Source organism: Humulus lupulus, chromosome 2, assembly GCF_963169125.1.
Source record: "Humulus lupulus chromosome 2, drHumLupu1.1, whole genome shotgun sequence".
Classification (NCBI taxonomy): Eukaryota; Viridiplantae; Streptophyta; class Magnoliopsida; order Rosales; family Cannabaceae; genus Humulus; species Humulus lupulus.
The window spans coordinates 278,912,793-278,933,706 of record NC_084794.1 but is presented as its reverse complement, the minus strand read 5'-3'; the positions used below and the strand labels follow the sequence as shown (position 1 = coordinate 278,933,706).

The following is a 20,914-nucleotide window of genomic DNA, read 5'->3' as shown; positions in this document are numbered from 1 at the left end:
GGTGTGTTGTAAATGGAGTAAGATTTTTGTGTTATGACAGGGACATGAATCGCAAAACTCAAAATAGTGGAGTCTCTGTAGCGGGTGTCGAAAATAGTACTTATTACGGCCAGTTGGAAGAAGTTTTAGTGATGTCTTATCTTTCTGGTTGCTCTGTTGTATTATTTAAGTGCAAATGGTTTGACACTAATCGGTCTTCAGGATTAAAGTTTGAGCAAAACATAACGAGTATCAAAACCAGTTCGGAGGCCTTCAAAGATGATAAATTTATCTTAGCAACTCAGGCTAACCAAGTTTTCTACATTGAAGACCTTAAAAATAAATCTCATTGGAAAGTCGTCCAAGAAGTGCATCACAGAAATGTGTGGGACATCCCACTAGTTGAAGAACAAGCGGAGGATGTAGAAATAGATGTTATGTACAACACTAGTTCCTCTAATTTCCAATTATTCGTTGATCTTGGACCGTTGCCACAAATCATCTTTGAACGTACGGGGGCTCCATTACAATTTGTTGAGATAGATAATGTTGCAATTGAGGAGGAGAGGGAGGAGGAAATGGAAGAAGAAGAGGAGGAGGAGGAAGAGGAAGTGGAGGAGGAGGAGGTTGAATATGAAGATGATGAAGAGGAAGATGAACACATAGAAACCGATGATGATAGTGAAGATTATTATAGTGATAATTAAGTGGTAATTTTATAATATGTTGAAGTAATTATTTTTAACAATAAATAATTTTATATTGTCATTTTTAACTGATAAATGTAATTTTAATATCGATTAATTTGACAGATATGGCTGATGTTATTGCTCAATCTCACGGGGGTGATGGTGGAGGATGCGATCCTCCACGTGGACCGTCAAATATCCCAAATGATTGTGAACGAGGTAATACTTTACACATTGATATACTCCTTAAAATTTAACAATTAATCCATATTAATTTTAAAATATTGAATTTGCATACAATAGCGCCTCCAAGTAAACGTGGACGCCATAAAGGATTGAACACGCGGGAAAAGAGGGAACAGTTGGGGCGTCCTCTCCCTCTCGAGTGGGATGTGCGGGGGAGAACATATAAAGAGATCGGAGAGTACAACTCAAATTTCTCAAGAGAGCTCGGATTACTTGTTCGACAGTACACAGATCCGGACTGTCCTCAATGGTCAAAAGTACCAAATGCCTCGAAAGAAAGAATACTTGCACATTTGGAAGTAAGTAGTTTATGTATTTTAATGTTAATTCTCATTTTATGTTATATATCATATTTACTAATAAATGTTTGTAAATTAGGATGATTTGTTTGATATTGGGCGTACTAGATATGGATAAGGGCATATGCCTGGGATCTTGAGAGGCATTGATACCTCGTGTGCTAAAAAGTATTCTGACTGGAAGTACGATATTAAAGAGCATTTAACGATTAATGGGCCACAAAATCGTTATGGTGGTTGCACGGATACGCAGTGGAAAAAAGCAATTGAATTTTTTCGACGCCCAGAAATTACGGTATTAATTTCTTGCTAAACTTAACTATCTTAATTAAATATATTACTAACGATAACTTTTTGCAGAAACGTTTTGTGGTCAACAAGGAAAATAGAAGGAAACTGAAAGAGCTTAGCTATGGAGGTTCTCAGTCAATCCCAGCCTTACGCTATAAAAAAGTTAGTTAATTAATTATTTTTTAGTTTATTTTTCTTATTTACGTTTAATTATTAATTTTATAAAAATATATGTACGTGACAGCGCAATTTAGAGACTGGGCAACTTGAGTCCATCCCGGATAGCTGGATGGATACTCACCATAAATCAGGCACAGGGTGGGTGACAGAGACAGCCAAAAAAACTTGGGTACGTTAAGTTTTTTTAAACATTTTTCAAAATTTTAATTGTTTCAAAATTTTAATTACATTATACATTGTATCACAGGAGGAATTGCGTGCATACCGCGACACACAGCAGACACAGGCAACTGATACTGAGAGTTCCACACCAGTTTCGAGTGCGCCTGAAGATGAAGACATATCTTTGGTACAAACTGTCTTCGGAAAACGACGGGGCCACCAGAAAGGATATGGACGTATCCTTAACATAAGGGACCGAACTCCATTTGATTTTCGTCCTTCACAAACTAGAGATGAAGAGTTGTCTGAGATGAGAGAGCGTCTTCGACAGTTAGAGGAGCATGTCCGGACTCATTGTATCACCCCGGGATCTCAATCTGCCCCACCACCACCCGATGATCGTGATGTTGGAGCACCGACTCAGTAGGACTTATGTATGAATTTTATTACAATTGACTATTATATTATCATGTTTAAGACAATTCTTTATTTTGATTCAGCGAACATACTCTTATGTTTTTATTTATATCTTTAATATAAGTGTTTTAATTTAATTTTATTTTTTTATATTTAATTCAAAATAAATAAATAAATATAAAAAAAAAATTGGGGAAAAGTCTATACCGAGGACATTGTCCTCGGTATATACTACCAAGATGTCGGTATATACCAGTACGATGACAAATTGGGGTTGGTTTTACCGAGGACATTTGTCACTTTCTACCGAGGACAATGTCCTCGGTAAACCTTATACCGAGAACATTTTTACAGTCATCGGTAGAAATTTTGTTTTACCGACGCGGCTGTACCGATAACTTTATACAGACGACATTGTCTCGGTAGAAGTTTTACCGATGACATTTAGGCTTATACCGAGGACATTTGTTCTCGGTATAGGCCCTGTTTTTTGTAGTGAGAGTCGTGGGCCCACTCAATCTATTTACAAAGTCTCCCTATAGTTTAATGACTTAAGAATTTAGTCAGGAATAAAAACTTTTAATGTCTCCTCACAGGTAAGACATTACATATCTCTTCTAACTTTTAATGTTTTACACTATATGTATAAGATATTATAGAGAGTCATTATACATATAATTTGTTGTAGTACTAAGTAATACAAAATAAAGTTTAACAACCTAAGTGATACTTTTATGAAAGATTAAGAATCTTTGCTATATAAACGCTTATAAAATTACTAAAATGCACACAGGTGCCTTAGTATTAATTAGTGTTTAAAATAAGTGTTTTAATAAAAAATAAAATTTTATTATAATATTAATAGTACAGGATATTATAATCATTATTAGTGAGAATTAAATATATTATGTAATATTATTTATAAATATTGGTTTCTCTGTACATTCTAATTAATGATGGTTTTCGTCACACTTAAATAAAATAATTTAAAATATTTACTTTTTGTATGCATGCTTACTTAATACCACGTGATAGGACAACCAAAGATGAGTGTTGTTTAATTTGAAATCCTACTTATTTAATTTTAAAATAGAATATATGTATGTGGTACTATATCTCAACTACTAGGTTTTCATATACATTGGTGCATAGGTTGTTAAACCAATCCAATTCATACTTCTTTTTTTTATTCATAATCAATTCAATCACCACTAAGTGTGAGATTCATATTTTTGATCTATCCAACACTTCAAAACCAATATTCTAATGAGATCCGCAAAAGTGCGGATAGATTGGTTATTTTAGATCAGTTACTTTTTTTTTTCCTTTTGTAAATCTTAGACAAATTATTAAATTTAGATACTTTCATACTAAATGTTATAATTTCAATTTTTGCAAAACAAAATTAATGATTAATGTAACGACCCAAATTCACTAATAAAGCTTAAGGGCCTTGATTAGTGTGTCAGGAGGGCATGATGAGAATTATGTGTGATTATTATGACTTAAGCATGTTATATGATTACTTGAGTACTTGAGATGCATGACTATGTGTGTTAGTGTGCATATAGGCCCAGATTAGGTTAGAAGGGCATAATCGTAATTTTGGCCATTATGGGCATAACTGCTTTGATATACGTGATAATTGTTGAGACCACATTATTATGTGGATATATCTGTAATCTGTGACTCGAGACGATCCTAGGGAGCAAAGTAGCGTAAAAGTCATAGCGGGGATTTATACCCGGCTCGGGGTGAGCTCAGGGGTGTAAATGGGAATTTAGTGGATAAGCTGGAGATTATTATGATATTGAGGAAGGCTATTGGTGATTAGTAAGGTATTGGGAACTAAGCGGGAAATAATAGGGACACTCGAGGAAGTAGCGGAAATTAGGCAAAATGACTAAAATACCCTTAAGTGGACTAAAGGATTAGAGTTAATTGTGAGGGCATAAAGGTCATTTGACTTTTAAGGAAGGGTATTACTGAGGTTTTAAGATAGTGGGATTTATAGAATATCAAAAGGGTCTGAAAAAGAAGGGAAAAGAAGGAGGGAAAACAGAGAGAGTTTCTTGAGTCGGTTTACACTTTCCTTCATCTATTTCTGGAGAATTTCTGGAGTAAAGCTTAGAGGAGAGCTGGGATAACTAAACCTCAAGGACTTTGATCTAAGGCTAAGGAATTGACAGAGGTTTAACAGGGTTTCACCAATACTTGAGGTAAGATTCTAGAGTTCATCCATTTCTGTTTCTGGTTTTTAAGTTGTGGTACTTGTGTTGAATTGAATGGAATTGAATGGAACTTTAGGAAATTCAGGCTTAGGGCTGAGGAGCAGCAAGCCAAGGGAGCCTAGGGTTAGCTTGTGGGTGAAATTCTATCAAAGGTATGAATTCTAAGCTTTAGTTTTGATGTTCAGCTGGTTTATGTTGGGTTCTGAAGTTTGGAGGTGGCTATGGTGAATTTTGAGTTTGTGATTGCATGTGCTTGGAGTTTAGATGTTTAGGGTGCTTGGGATGAGTGGAGTGTGGTCATGAGGTTGTTTTTAAGTTTGGGTAAGAGTTGGAAGAGGTTTGGTTGAGGTTGGCTCGAGAGAAATCGCACAAAGGAAATTTTGGTGTTGGGCTGCCTGTGACTAGCGCTACAGCGCTAGCCTTTGGGCGCTGTAGTGCTAGGCCCATATGCTGGAAGGGTTTTGGTTCTGTCTGTAGCGCTATAGCGCCCTCCCAAGAGCGCTGTAGCGCTACCCTGCCTTCTGAAGGGGATTTTGGGGTATTTTGCAAGGGTTTTTGACCTAAGGTTTGGGGTTTGGTTCCACCACCTTGTTTGGTGGAACTAGAACATCCCGGGGGGCTCGGGATTAGCCCCGGGGCTAGGTTTTGAACTTGAGGATTGATGTTGACTTTGATCATGATTGTGTTTAGGTAAGCGCTAGGGCTCGAGTGGGATCGTGCTCAAGGTGTCGTGACATCGAAAACTAGTGAATTGAAAGGTAAGAACACTGCACCCGAATGTATGATTGTGATGGGACTAAGTGCTCCCGAGAATTGTTTTGTGTCATCGTTGGTATTATGCCAAGGGACACGTATAAGCGGTCTAAGAGTACCGTTCATGAATTTAGCGCATGGGACGTGATTTGGCCACTGGGAGCCAGAAATGAAAAGATAATAGAGGGAGCAGCTTGTGAGCGCTAGCCCTGGTTATCATCTGTGCATTGTGTTATATGAGCTGATATGCTTTGTATTTCATTTACAAATACTTGATTATTGATATGCTTTGTATATGAAATACTTGACTGTTGCTATGCTTGAAGTTTATGAGATGTCATATGTGAGATTGACCTGACAGCTAAATGTGCATGCTCTATTATTGATGTATGTTCTTGCTGGGCCTTGGCTCACGGGTGCTACGTGGTACAGGTAAAGGCAAGGGCAAGTTGGACCAGGCCTGAGGTGGAGAGCTCCGAGGTGAAATGTACATAGCCAGCCATTCGATCACCATGATCGAGGAGTGTGTCAGGACAGAGATCACCTAACTGCTCATTTTGCCTTAGTATGGCTGTTAATGTATTTAGACTTTGTAACTTTTGTAAATGGCTTTTAAACTGTCATTTTTGGGATCCCATGTACATAAACAATGTTTAGTAACGAAAATGTATTTTTTGAGACCAAAACGTTTTTAACCCTAGTTCCTCTACTATTTCAATAACACGTTTTTACTTTAATGACTTGATTAGCGAGTCTGGCACTTTATAAACACACAGAGTAGCGGTCTTGGCTATCCAGGGCGTTACAATTAATATATTGAATTATATAACAAATAATTTAAACTTTAAATTTTAACCACTAACTCAAATAATAAAATTAATTATGAGATCTACATTAAAATTTGATCTAACAATTAACTTAAAGTTCACAAATATATCATTACTATTATTTTTTGTATCTAATATATTAAAACTTAAAAATTATATATATACATAAAATGTATAATTGATTGAATTTGTTACTTGAAATAAATGTGCATCTAATTCGCACATTTACAACCTTTTTTTTTCAATTCAATCTAATTTGCACAAGTGCGAATATCCGCAATTATAGATAGGATTAGATTTAATGATGCGGGTTGGATCAGTTATATATCGAACACCTCTTGGTGCATGTTATTTATTTATTCTCCTTTTTACATATAGAGGACTATATCACAAATATAGTCTGTTAATTAGATGGTATTTTGATTCAGAAACGTAATTGAGATGTTGATTACCATCAATCAAGTCATAACCATTGTGGGTTTGGCCTATCAGGAGGCTTTTTGTTTTGTACCAAGAGGTTGGGGGTTCAATTTAGACCCATGACAAAAATTTATAAATATATATATATACAATTATTTGTCCCCTTAAATGGTGATATTAGTCCCTCAAACTGGTGGTGCTGCTGTGGTTTCTGCTCTCGCTCGTTTCCCCGTGAGTAAATGGTGAGTTGTGTCATATTGGAAATTATAACTAAAATTAGGGATCGTTATAGTGTTCCATAGTACAATGTTTACATCAATTGTAATATATAATAATGATTTAAAAGAAAAACCAAGTCATGCATGTGACGACAAAAGTGTAATAATAACTCTATATGTTAATAACACGCATGCATTATTTTTCTCAACTTATTTCGGTAAACTGCAAAACTATTCAGTCACTGTCCTTTTATCAAGATAAGATAGAATAAAAAGATCAAGAGATTGGAACATTGGACTAGTCGGTTTTTCTTTTTGAAAAGTTAGATGTAAATTAAACCTAATTCCCCATCAGAAATCCAGAAAAAGGAATATTGAACTATAGAGGAAGTTTTTCTTTGAGAAAAATTAGATGTAACTCATACACAATTCCATATATCTGATCCCTGCATCTTAATTTAAACCATATGTTTTCTGGTTATTATTTTTTGTTACACAAATTAAATCCATGTGTAATTTTTAACTGGAATTTAATTTTTCACTCCTAATTAAGTCGTTTAAAATTTAATGACTTATATTGTTCTTGATTGTTGCTTTTAATAGTATGTATTTAATTATGTGAAAATAATAATATTTAATAGAAATAAAACCTCAACTACTCCGAGCCTAACGAAAGATCCAACATAAATCGCTTCTTTTTTTATAAAAAAAAGAACATAAATGGATTTTAAAAAATATGTTATGAGTATAAACAAATTGACAAGGTGCAATTATAATGCTGCAACTTTGAATAAACAAACCCAATCAATATAATGTGAGTCTTCTGGAAAATTTCTGCCGAAACAAAAATTCTCTCATTATTATTGACCAGAATCATTTTTTGTTTAAGTTCACACTATTAGCCATAAAATAACTAACTTTTACTTTAACCAAGACTAATTAACGTTGATATATTCTGGTTGTTTCTAGAGAAATGTTCAAAGTAACCTTAGCCTAGCGTAAAGTATTTTTTTCTCTTATCTCTCGACTGCAGATAAAGAGAATATACTCTTCTGGAAAGGTTTATTCCCCTTTCCTTTTTCCAAAGTTACAATTCAAATTTTTTTATGCATTCAATAATTATGTCCTACCAAAGAATATAATAACCATACATATCAACAAACATATGTACTTCCAAGACACAAAAATATCAATTAAATGAATTAATTAATTCACATGTCATATTCCTTTCGGTTTTTTAGAAAGAAAAAAGTCTTCTTATTCCTCCCTTTATTCCTTTTACAAGTGTCAAATATGTTTTGGATATGGCCGGCCAGTGATAGTTATATTTTGCTATAATTAATAATTATTAATTTCCTCCAAAAAGTAATATATAGATCTAAAACTTGCCAATAAATAATTGAACAAGAGAGTAAATGCATAAGAGACCACTACTTGATTAATATATATATATAAGTATATTATATATATTAAGAAAATTAATTAAGTGATTTAGATTATTCTTCATTTCTTTGTCACATGGAAGCTTCTCTTGTTTCTATATAAAGGCGTGTTTTCCTTTGAATCTCTATATCGGAAATCACAAAGACTAAAAAGTTCTTTTTTATAACAGGCTCTCTTTGCTTCTTTTTTCACTTGTTTTAATACGTTTCTTATTAGATTGATGGCAAACTTTATTGTGAGAAAAGAGGCCTATCATATGGGGGAACAAATCGGTAATAATAAACGGGCAGATCATCATCATCACAAAGGACGTTATTTTTATATGCAAGCTACTCATGTTGTTGATCATCAGCAGCCTTGTGTAGCTTACAAAGGACCTTATGTGAAAACCATAATAGTTCCTCAAGTGGCTGTGCATGGATATATTACTCATCACCAAGTTTCCTCAAGTGATGAAAACACAAGGCATGGTTCATAGACTGCAATTAATGAGGCAGCCAAGCATTAGGGTGGAGGAGTGTTTTTACAAAATATGGTAGGTACAAGTAACAAATTAATCCCCTCTTATTGGAGCTATGTAATAGTACTATATACTTTTATAGTAGTTTGTATATACTTGTGTTACATATTATATTAGGGCTAATTATGGACTTTGTTTATATATGCTCCTTTCTTTTTAACTTGGCATGGGAGTGGAAATTGTTTATATATATACCTAGACTTGTACCTAAGGGAAGCTGTAGTTGTTATATATACTTATATATATATATATATGTTTAGCTATCCTCCTTCAGTGTTCATACGGAAGTGAAGTGTACTATTATGGTTAATATATATATGTTTTATTTATATCTGTTTCAGATCTCTTCATATATTTATATTTATAGAGACTGGAAAATTTGTTTGATTTCATCCTAATCAAATACAATGTAAATTATATAGAATATGATTTAATGTGAATAAGTAGTACTGTATGTATGTATGCTATGATTCGTGTACCCTTTAATTATCGTTTGGTTTGGCAGATAATAGTTATTGAATTAATTAAATAAACAAATCAGCTAATCATTTACTCATAATAATTTATGAGAAAATGAGTTGGATAAATTTACCACTACAAGAAAAACTCCCTTTAGCGGCGACAGTATTAGCGGCGATCAAAAGTCGCCGCTAATAATGCCAATATCAGCGGCGACAAAGCATGTTCGCCGTTGATATCAAAATGGTTTTTTTTTTCAAATTTACAAAATTATTAGCGGCGACTTTTTTTATATTCGCGGCTGCTAATAAATTCGAAAATAAACAAAAAAATGGGAGAATTTCCCCACCAGATTTTTTCAAACGATTATTAGCGGCGACATAGCCGCCACGTGTTTAAAAAAACATCAGCGATGACAATTAGCGACGACACGTGTCGCTGCTAATAGTCGTCATTATTATTATTTACTATTGTTTGAGGATTTTGAATATCCTATATATTCATCCATAGTAAATTAGGTTCTGAGATACATATTATGTGTTGCGGTGATATCAGAAGGTTATGAACTTGTATGTATTAGTAAAGTAGGTTTTGTGAAATTTTTGTGTGCTGTGGAGATATAAGGAAGAAACTTATTGTGTCTTGTTTGAATTGTGTTTTTTTTAACTGTTTACAGATGACTAGGTCATTAGTATAAGGGAGATGCTGCCCAATTTTTTGTAGATTTATAGGCTCACGATAGGTTCGAGATCGGGATAAGGTCTTTTATAGGGTCGGGGGTCAGGATAGAGTCTTTATAGGGTTAGGGGTCAGGATAGAGTCTTTATAAGGTCGGAGTCAGGTCGGGATAGGGTTGCGCACGGGATAGGGTCTTTATATGGTCGGGATAGGGTCTTTATAGGGTCGAGATAGGATCTTTATAGAGTTGGGGGTTGGAATAGGGTCTTTATAAGGTTGGGGGTAGGGATACGGTCTTTATAGGGTCGGGGATCGGGATAAGGTCTTTATATGATTGGGGGTCGGGATAGGGTCTTTATAGGGTCGGAGGTCGAGATAGTGTCTTTATAGGGTCGGGATAAGGTCTTTATAGGGTCGGTTGTCGGGATACAGTCTTTATAGGGTCGGGATCGGGATAAGGTCTTCATAGGGTCGAAGGTTGGGATAGGGTCTTTATAGGGTCGAGGGTCGGGATAGAGTCTTTATAGGGTTCGGGGTTGGGATAAGGTCTTTATAGGGTCTTGGGTCGGGATAGGGTCTTGATAGGGTCGGGATAGTGTCTTTATAGGGTTGGGATAGGGTCTTTATAGGGTCAGGGGTCGGGATAGTCTTTATAGGGTCGGGATAGGGTCTTTATAGTGTCAGGGGTATGGATAGTGTCTTTATAACAAAATCATCGTTATTATTTCTAATTGTTGACCCTCGATTTGGTAAACGACACAGAGCCACTAAAAATGATAGAAATAAGATGAATTGAACTCAAGGAGGTACATGACACCAATATTTACAGTGGTTATTCGTCCATAAAGAATGGTAATGACCTACGTCCACTTCGTTTTCTTATTAATATAGAACTTCAAAACCTGTGATTAGTGAACTAGGGTTCACAAGTTTCACGAGGTTGAAGATGAGTACAAGTTTCATGGATAAAAACACTATAGTTCTCACTTGATTACAAAAGATTCTGTCCCCTTAAATGAATCTCGCAAGTCCTATTTATAGGCTCTAAGATGTACATATGGGCCATGTTCAATTTTTGTTACTAGCATATTTGATTAATAACAAAATAATGAAATTGACATATAAAGAGAAACAAATATCCTAGAAATATCCAACTCATAATTGTATATTTGAATTCTGACTTCGGTCGTACGAGCAGACCTGGTCGCATATGTCAGCGCATCAGCCTCCTTGTTACTCAGCATGTCCCAGTTCTTTATCTCATGGTCGTGGCTCGATCAGTTCTTTATTAATAATAGCCACATACTATTCATGTGCGCCTCGACTTTGCCACGTCATCATGCAAATATTTTGGGTAACATTTGCCGCCCAAATTTATTTTAATGCGATTAACATTTAATACACTTTTTTGACCAGCTATTCAGCTGACCTGTCACATCTCACTGCTACAAAAAAGGTCTTTCTATACGGTTTTTGAGAGTACTGAAAAGCACAGTGTATTCGACCGCAGAGAAAAGTGGTATGAAAACCGCGGAAAAAAACCACATCTTTCTCTACGGTTGTGTTGAATAAACCGCGGAGAAAGATTTTCTTTCTCTGCAGTTTTGTTAATACAACCGTAGAGAAAGAAAATCTTTCTCCGCGGTTTATTCAACGAAATACTTGAGAAAAGAGTTTCTTTCTCCACAGTTATATTAATCACTACAACAAATTTGACATACAATGACTCCCTACAATGTCTTACACCATTGGTGTAAGACATTAAAACTTATCAGGGGTTTTAAATGTCTAATGGTGTAAGACATTGAAAGTTTTTATTAATGACTACAATTGGAAGACATTAAAAATGGTGGAAGACGTTGGAAATAGGTTGAGAAGTGGCCAGGGGGACATCTAATGTCTCCCACTGGGAGACGTGGGACACGTGGCACGTCTCCCACTGGGAGACATTGAATGTATAGAGGGGTACATCCAACGTCTCCCACTGGGAGACGTGGGACACGTGGCACGTCTCCCACTGGGAGACATTGAATGTATAGAGGGGTACATCCAACGTCTCCCACTGGGAGACGTGGGACACGTGGCACGTCTCCCAATGGGAGACGTTGGATGTACCCCTCTATACATTCAATGTCTCCCAGTGGGAGACGTGCCACGTGTCCCACGTCTCCCAGTGGGAGACGTTGGATGTCCCCCTGGCCATTTAATGAATTTTTGGTCTTCTTCTTCCTCATAACACCAAACAGAGAGAGCACACCAAACAGAGAGCACGAAAGGGGTTGCGATTTTAGGGTTTTCAAGGTTAGTTTTTTTTAATTTTTATGAATTTTAGTTAATTATTTTGATAAAAAATCATAGGTTTAGCATTAGGATGAGTAATATACATGATTTTGTGTTAATTTTACATTTTTATGCATTTTTTTCTATACATTGTTAGATTTATTTGTTTTTCCATGGAGGTTTTTTTATAGATTTAAGATTTCATAGTTTTTTTTTAAATTAACCTATCACATTGTATATATTTCATTATAATATATATGTTCATGATTTTTTTTAATTTTTATCATTATTTATTTCGAAATTTAGATATATTTTTGTATGTATATTTACACTTTTTTTTTTTTTAAATTCTAACTATTTTGTTATATATATAGTTATTATGTTAAAATAAATTTATTAAATAATTTTAAAAATATAAATATATGCAAAAATTTATGTTTTTGTTGATTATTGAGATTTTAGGTTATGAAATTTTTTATTGATTTTTTGTTTAGGTTATAATTAGTGGCTCATTGGAGTTTTTTTTTATTTGTTTACCAATCAATTACTTATTAGGAATTTAGTGATATTTGTTTAGTAATGTTTAACATATTAATTAATTTAATTTCGTGATTTTGGTGGTGAGATTTTAGAGAGTACTTTGCATCAAAACGTCTATATCTATCAATCACACATTTGAGGTAATTAAGTTTCTAAAATTATAATAATAAGTTATATATTGCTAGATATTTAGTGATATTTTATTTATTATTTATTAATTTATTTATATTGGTTTGTGAATTTAATAGCGAATTCGATTACTACTTGAAGTAATTTTGCTAGCTTTTGAATTATTAATTGCAAGAGGTAAATATATATTCTCTTACTTCTACTTTTAATATTATTAAACAAATGTTAGAAGAGTTTGAATATCTTAAATATTCATCCATAGTGAAGTAGGTTCTGAGATTAAAATTGTGTGCTGCGGTGATAACGGAAGGTTGAGAACTTGTGTGTATTAGTGAAGTAGGTTCTGAGAAATTTGACTGTGTGCTGCGGAGCTATAAGGAAGAAACTTATTGTATGTTGTTTGAATTGTTTGTTTTGCTATTCACATGTAGATGGTTAGGTCACTATTATAGGGGAAATGCTGCCCGATTTTATCTAGGATAATAAACAATTAATTTTATATATGCATTCTATAAGGAAGAAACTTATTGTATGTTGTTTGAATTGTTTGTTTTGTTATTCACATGCAGATGGTTAGGTCACTATTATAGGGGAAATGCTGCCCGATATTATTTAGGATAATAAACGATTAGTTGAGAACGGGCATTACTTGATTGAACATGCAAGTCCCAGGCATTACTTGAGAACGGTATTATTAATTAAAATTTACAAATTATTTTTGAAACTATAAATGTAATCAAATAATTAATTAATATATTTTACTTTATATTTCTTGCAGCTAACAAGCACATCATATACAGAGGCACAAATTGATGAGTTGCGACAAGAATGGGCGACATATGTGTTGCCGATAATCCAAAGTTACCGACCTCGTTGATAGGTTTTTTTTTAATTTTTTAACTCTTTCTTCATACACAATGCAATATTTGTTCATTTTGAATATTTCTAACAAATATTGTATTTCTTGTATATATCTAACAAATATATTTTTTTATTTCAATTTAAATTAATATTATTTCAATTTAATTAATTTAAATTTAGATTAAAATAATTTCAATTTAAATTAATATTATTTCAATTTAATTAATTATTAAATTAATTTCAATTTAGATTAAAATAATTTCAATTTAAATTAAAATAATTTCAATTTAAATTAATATTATTTCAATTTAAATTAATATTATTTCAATTTAATTAATTATTAAATCAAATTAAAATAATATTAATTATAAATTTATTTAATTTATTTTTTTTAAATGTGGGAGACTTTCAATGTCTCCCATTGGGAGAGGTGGGAGACTTCCCACGTCTCCCAATGGGAGAGGTGGAAAGTCAAATGTTGACTTTCCACCTCTCCCATTGGGAGACGTGGGAAATGACTCACCTCTCCCAATGGGAGACGTGGGATGTCTCCTAGGGACTTCCCACGTCTCCCATTGGGAGAGGTGAGTCACTTCCCACGTCTCCCAATGGGAGAGGTGGAAAGTCAACGTTTGACTTTCCACCTCTCTCAGTGGGAGACGTGGGAAGTGAGGCACGTCTCCCAATGGGAGACGTGGGATATATACCTACAATGACCCTAGCAACAACGTCTCACTAAGTGGGAGACATTGTAGACTTCCAATGTCTCCCAATTAAAGTCATAAAACCTCTATTTTGTTGTAGTGAATACAACCACAGAGAAAGTCTTTTTAATATAAAAAAAAGTTATTTTTCAATTTCGATTATACATAATTATTTTCAATTCTGATTATATAGATTCAATATTATAACCTAATTTGATAACTAATTTTCAATATTATATATATATATACATTTCATAACTAATACAAAATAACATATATGTAAATTCAAATTTCATTACTAATTAAAATATAACATTTTACATAAATAAAAGATTAAACTTCATAAATAAATGGCATTAATCTAGCTAACCAATCGCTTTATATCTCTTTAGCTCTTCAATCTCATCTTTTAGGCGAGCAATCTTCTGTTTCTTTTCCTTTTCTTTGGTTTTTTTCCAAACACTTTGGACACGTTCATGGTAAACCTACAAAATAATCAATTAAATCAATCAATAAGTAAGCTAAATAATTTTTAAAAGCAAACAACTATTATAAAGTATCATACCCACCAGCTCGAACACGACCTGGGTGTTCCGGTGTCCCTAATGTTTGAGTCAATATATCATCTCGACCCTGAGCTGTAATTTCACCCGACTCAATTTTTCTTCGAGCTCCTCCTATTCAAGATATTGCTACTACATTACTTTATATAAATAAAACCAAATTTAATCTTAAAAAAAATTGGCAGAGTTTCCCCTATTTCTATAGCATATCTCAAGTTACTACAACCTATAAATTCAAATCAAACAAAACATACAACAAACAAACATACATATTCTTAACCATAAGCCACCGCAACACATAGAATTTCGCTGAACCTACTTCACTAAGACACACATGTTCTCAATCTTCTGTTATCTCCACAACATACAATTTTATCTCAGAACCTACTTCACTACGAATGAATATTTAATATGTTAAAACTCCTCTAACAGTAGTTTGTAAATATAAAAAATTAAAAAAAATATTAAGTAGTAATTATTACTCACCTTCAAAATTAATCTTTAACAATATCAACACAACTCAGAGTCAAACAAATATTTCCTATGATAAAAATTTAAACAAATATTAGTAAATATGGTATTGCAAAAAAAAAATAGTAAATATGATGATTGAATTAAACCTAAATTAATATAATTAATAAAAATAAATTTTTTTCAAAAATTAATTATGTAAATAATAAAAAAATTATGTAAAAAATAATATTAAAATATAAAAAATTATGTCAAATACAATACATTTTAAGGAGCAAACATAATTAATATTAACATTATCAAAATACACATAAACTACATAAATAATATAAAAATACCAAAAATCTGCAATAATTAAAAAAACAAAAAAAATCAGGTTTTAGTGTCCAATACTTGATTTGAACAATAAAAATGTCTTTTAATCCTTCACAAACGTTCAAAAAGTTGGAAAAAAGCTTGAAAATTACTCTATAAACATACATTCAAAACACATTGTACTCAATCAATATATCGTCATTTTTGCCCCAAAACTTAAAAATAAATCTATATATATGTATATTTACATGAGTTATAGCCTAAATATGGAAGAAAATGAAAAACAAAAAAAAAAAGGTGAAAAGAGCACTAACCGTGGCTGGGGAAGAAGGGTTGCACCGTTCCTCTCGGGTCTGCCAAAGTAGAAGAAATTAGAAGAATGAGTCAGGTTGTGGGTCGAGGGTTTTATTTTTGGAAAAAGCTTGTACATGATCTTTATTTATTTTCATGTATATCTAATATTAAAAAAATTAATACAAGATAGCCTAAACAAATGTTTCTAAAATTGAATTCAAAGAGAAACAAATAATATAATACTTACAGTATACGCAGCGGAATTAAGAGTCATTCCTTCAGTTTCTCTAACTCTTGTATCCTCTCTGTCGCAGAGTATTATCAAGAAACTGAACCGATCTTCTATTTTCTTCACAATCTTCCAATGTATCCTTAGAACCACCTAGACTAGTGTGGGAAATTCTCAACACATGAGATAGATATAGAGAAAAGAAGAGAAAATAACAAAGTGGCTTAGAAAAAGACTTGTGTTTAGAGAGAATATAAAACTATCAGAAAATCTGACTTGTGACTTACAAACTTATGTTTTGACTTCTCTATAAGCACTCATTTTTTATAGACTCAATTAGGCCATTTAATTTAATTAAAAAATCAATAAAATAATAGTTATTTTGAAGCCCTAGGTCGAAATTATCATGGGCCGTAGGCCCGTGAAATTTCCCATTTTATTATAAGCCCATTGGACTTAAAATCAAGGCATGTATTATTTTCTATTGATTTAATTAATTAAATAATTATTTAAATCCTTTATCAAATTAATTATTTATAATTTGAACATTGATTTAAACTTATTTATTAATTTAGATACCAAATTATTTTAATTAATAAATATGCCATAATTTCTCTTTTCTTCTCAAAATTACACAACTTTGTGAAACTATCCAAAATTGACCTGGTCAACTTTGATAATTCTAATTGATGATTAAATCAATTAATTGAGACTATCTAGATGATTTTATCCAAGGTACAATGGGGACCATGGGCCTATGAAATCAAGCTCCAATAAGTTATCATAAATCTAACAAATAAATTTACTAACTTATTAATTCCTCATGGCTCCACTATAGACTTGGAATTGCACTCTTGAATTCATAGAACGCTCTATAACAAATATAGATACGCTATTAATTATCCATTGTTACAACCATAATTGTCACTCAATCCTCTATAGACGGTCTACAATGAGATAGGACTAAAATACCGTTTTACCCCTCATTGTATGTTATCCTTAATACATTTAGTTCCTTGTAAATGATATTTCAGTAAACTAATTTAATTACTGAAATGAGATCTCTATCATTTAACACCTTGAACCAAACTAAAAGGAAACCATCGTTTCACTTCTTCATCAGAAGCTATAGATGTTCATATCTATGATTAACACTCCCACTCAATTGTACTACCAAGTTCCCAAGATGTAAGTATGGGCTAGTCCGTAGGGTAAGCTGGTAACAAACAAGTCAAAGAACTCAAATAATACAATCAGTTAGAATACTAACCACTCAGAATTGAGATTGAATTGACCTATGGTCAACTATATGATATGACTAGAATAGATAATAACGACATGTTTACTTATCTTATCAACTGTCAATATCGGTCCTGTCTGATGTAACAAATACATCCGATCTTATCTACTTTGCTAATGTTCTGGAAAGAACATAACACTGTAATGTGTAAGTAGATCATATCGTAGATTGGCAAGTCAGTGTAAATCCGGTGCACTGACTAATCTTAGGACTAACTTATTTTTAACATATAATCATATTTATATTCCACTGTGATTACGTCACTATAAATAAGATTAGTTATATGCTCAGGATTTAATAGAAGTTTATATTAAACAAATAATCATGAAAATAAAACATGTGAGCAAAGTGATTGACCAAGTCAAAAAAATGATTTCTATTCTTTTATTGATAATAAAATGAGGTTACAAAGAATTTGGGTTTTAATTAGGGAATAAAACCCCAACATTTATGTAGTGTAAGAGATTTCTCTGTGGTTCCATAAACAAAATGGCAGAGAAAGGTACCCTTTTCTCTGCGGTTCTGTATAGAAACACTTGAGAAAAGTGGTACACTTTTCTCTGCGGTTTTCTTTATGGAACCGCGGAGAAAATTCTATTTTCCAAATATTTCTCTCCGGTTTTCTTTATAAACCGCAATTATAAATCATTTTTTTTCCGACTTCGTGTATCGGACTCATTTGAACCTTTTCTCTGCATTTTTCATTTAATGCTAGAAAAAAAGTGCAGAGAAAACATATATTTGTAGTAGTGTGTGACTGTACTCACTTTCCCAAAAAGGCAAGTAATCACGACCTTTACAGTTTCCCAGAAACGACTCAACAGTTATTTCTATTTCCCATGCAAAAAGAATAAAATCTAATCATTACATAACAAATACCCTTTGTCTATATAAATACCCCTCTCATTCCTTTATTCCATTTTTACACGATCATTCTCTCTCTTCAAGAACACTCAGAAAAAAACTCTCAGAACCTCAAACATTTCAGTGCAATCCGAGAAGTCTTTGAGTAATTATGAACAAAACTTTCGTGATTTCTTCTACAATCCATATTCCAAGTAAGTTTTTGAACCCATCCTCTTATCTTTGTAGCAATTTTCATGTATTTTGGCCACAATGTCTATCTACCCAACTGGAATTTGAATGTTCTTGACGAGTTTTTTTTTTTTTTTGGTAAATCAGGTTTAGGCAAAAAACACTCAGAAACATTAGGATAAAAATAGGTATTTTAGGCAACATTGTGCATAAAACAATGTTTAAGGTGTATTTACACTGATTTTGGGTCCAAAATCGATGTGAAAAATTCAATTTTGGGTATTTCAGAAAAACTAGGTTTCTCCCGCCTGTTTTTGGAGTTGAAAATTTTTTGAAACACTTTTCAAATTCGCTTTTTGATCCATTTTCCCAACTTGCTTGTATGTTTATTATGTTTTTATCAGGATACTGCTGGTCGCAGAAAAGCTTAACTTTTATACACGAGAAGCATTATCCTTGCTTTTCTTTTTTCTTCTATCTATTGATCGTAGATTCTCACTTCCCCTTTGCTCTTCTCAGATTCATGCATGATCCCTGGGGATGTGAGAGACCAATAGACGATGATCTTCTCGCTTTGCTATTCGGGAATCAAGAAAAGCCTTCTCTGCCTTTTTCAGAACCTCTGACTTCACACCCATACCCTACGATTAGTCCTTCTCACAATCCTTCATAGAACCAACTGAATATGGGTCGTGTTAAACACATCTCTCATAGAAAAAGAAAGCCCACAAACTCACCGACTACCCAGCCTACGTCCAACACCGAGGGTCCCTCAAACGACCCTCAACCGTTAAATTTTGCACCACTATATATCTAGCCCAAACCTCGTCAACTTGACGGTCCTCGAGCAGAGGTAGCCTGGTACATCGCCCTCCAAGCGTGATATCGACCAAGATGGTGGCCAAGTATCCAAAGAAGTATGGGCTTCCTAGGATTACTTTATACAAACCTACACTCGAACATAGGGAAAACGTACCCAGAGGTGCCTACAGCACCTGGTCGAGGTATCATATAGAAGCAAGGCCACTCTTTCCCTTGCATGACTTTTTCTGGGGGGTGGCCAATTATTTCAAGGTCGTCCCATTCCAAATAACTCCCAATGGATATAGAGTACTGTCAGCACTCTATATCATATACAACAACAGAAAATGGCCCGTGCCTACCCCTCATGAGATCAACTACATGTTCGATTTCAAATCCAAGCCCAATCTAAACAACGTGAGATTTTTCCATTTGTACCACAAGGAATCCACTCGCACATTCCCGAGTGACATAACCTACAAGTCCAACATAGGAATGTACTTCCTAACGACCGATTTGGTCGCAGAAAACATGGCCTTCACACGAGGAGGTAAACTTTTTAATCCCTGATCGACATTTATCTAGTCTCCCTGCATTTTTCCCTTGTTCTTAGTTAGCTTGCATTGTACTTAGGTCCATGGTATCAACCAGACCCCACTCCAGAAATGGAGATAAGAGCCACAGCCCTAGCCAGCATGACAGACATAAAAAAAAGCGTTAAGGAGCTAGTCACAGAGAGCTACTTGGGGCTAGTCGACCTTTTAGAACCTCACCCGGGAGTGAGGGAATCAATTTTGGGGAGTGCCACTGGGGACGACACTGAAGCACAAGAAAACCCTGAGCAACAACATGATGTGTCACAGCCCCAAAGGCATCGACCAACAGGAGTGAGCATTCGAGAGCCCAACCCTAATACTCGACCAGCCAGTACCACTCCCCAACACGGGAGGGGAAAACAAAATCTACCTGAATATGTTGGTCCTATATTCAAATCCTCTAATGAGAATAGTATAGATTTCTCATTTATAGATAAACTGCCCATCCCTTTGTTGGGTGTACAACCAAAGTCCCACATTGGCTAGAAATGGGAAGGATCTTGGGTATATAAGGATGGACACTATCTCCATTGGAATGAGGCCTTTTGGGAAGGTGCCCAAAAACAAATACGTGAGGACTTAGGCCCAAAGCGGACAATATCATACCAATGGGGAAATGGTGTCTGACGGTCCTTACAAGTGGTATCAGAGCTAGATCCCAAAATTAGCCATGTGAATATATCCTCGGATTGCCAAACAAAGGAGGTGAAGCTTGCTGCTAGAGCCATCAAAGGTTCAGATCTGATTCGAAGGGATTTCGAATCTAGCTGGTGAATGGATTCATCTAGCTTACTCAAGGGGATCTTGAGTGTTGGACCTGAGGGATTCAGGTTTAGATCTGTAATCGTCTGAGGGGAGGCAAGGTGGTCCTTTGTTTGAGGGGAGGATTGTTGGGTGTACAAGCAAAGTCCCACATTGGCTAGAAATGGGAAGGATCTTGGGTATATAAGGATGGACACTATCTCCATTGGAATGAGGCCTTTT

The 20,914-nt window shown here is 34.0% G+C and overlaps 1 protein-coding gene and 2 long non-coding RNA genes across 5 annotated transcripts; all 3 read left to right on the top strand.

Moving 5' to 3' along the window:
• Positions 1 to 801: 801 nt before the first annotated feature.
• Positions 802 to 1,502, top strand: LOC133816721 (uncharacterized). Its single transcript, XR_009885434.1, has 3 exons — positions 802 to 887; positions 972 to 1,213; positions 1,293 to 1,502. It is a non-coding gene; the product is annotated as an uncharacterized LOC133816721 (long non-coding RNA).
• An 80-nt stretch (positions 1,503 to 1,582) lies between these two features.
• Positions 1,583 to 2,342, top strand: LOC133816720 (uncharacterized). The gene is made up of 3 exons (XM_062249062.1): positions 1,583 to 1,666; positions 1,749 to 1,853; positions 1,932 to 2,342. Exons 2-3 carry the CDS (start codon positions 1,794 to 1,796, stop codon positions 2,271 to 2,273), a joined length of 402 nt encoding a protein of 133 aa, XP_062105046.1. The 5' UTR covers positions 1,583 to 1,666; positions 1,749 to 1,793; the 3' UTR covers positions 2,274 to 2,342.
• Positions 2,343 to 12,042: 9,700 nt separating this feature from the next.
• Positions 12,043 to 13,818, top strand: LOC133816719 (uncharacterized). Of its 3 annotated transcripts, none has more exons than XR_009885431.1 (3): positions 12,043 to 12,113; positions 13,331 to 13,449; positions 13,540 to 13,818. It is a non-coding gene; the product is annotated as an uncharacterized LOC133816719 (long non-coding RNA). The 3 variants fall into 3 exon arrangements; XR_009885432.1 differs by lacking the exon at positions 12,043 to 12,113 and adding an exon at positions 12,718 to 12,772; XR_009885433.1 differs by lacking the exon at positions 12,043 to 12,113 and adding an exon at positions 12,875 to 12,938.
• Positions 13,819 to 20,914: the final 7,096 nt, after the last annotated feature.

Bases quoted from the DNA above. Each gene is read 5' to 3' on its own strand.
- LOC133816720 (XM_062249062.1), top strand. From the start codon at position 1,794: ATGGATACTCACCATAAATCAGGCACAGGGTGGGTGACAGAGACAGCC. The intron at 1,854-1,931 runs GTACGTTAAGTT...ATTGTATCACAG, and splicing joins AGACAGCCAAAAAAACTTGG to GAGGAATTGCGTGCATACCG.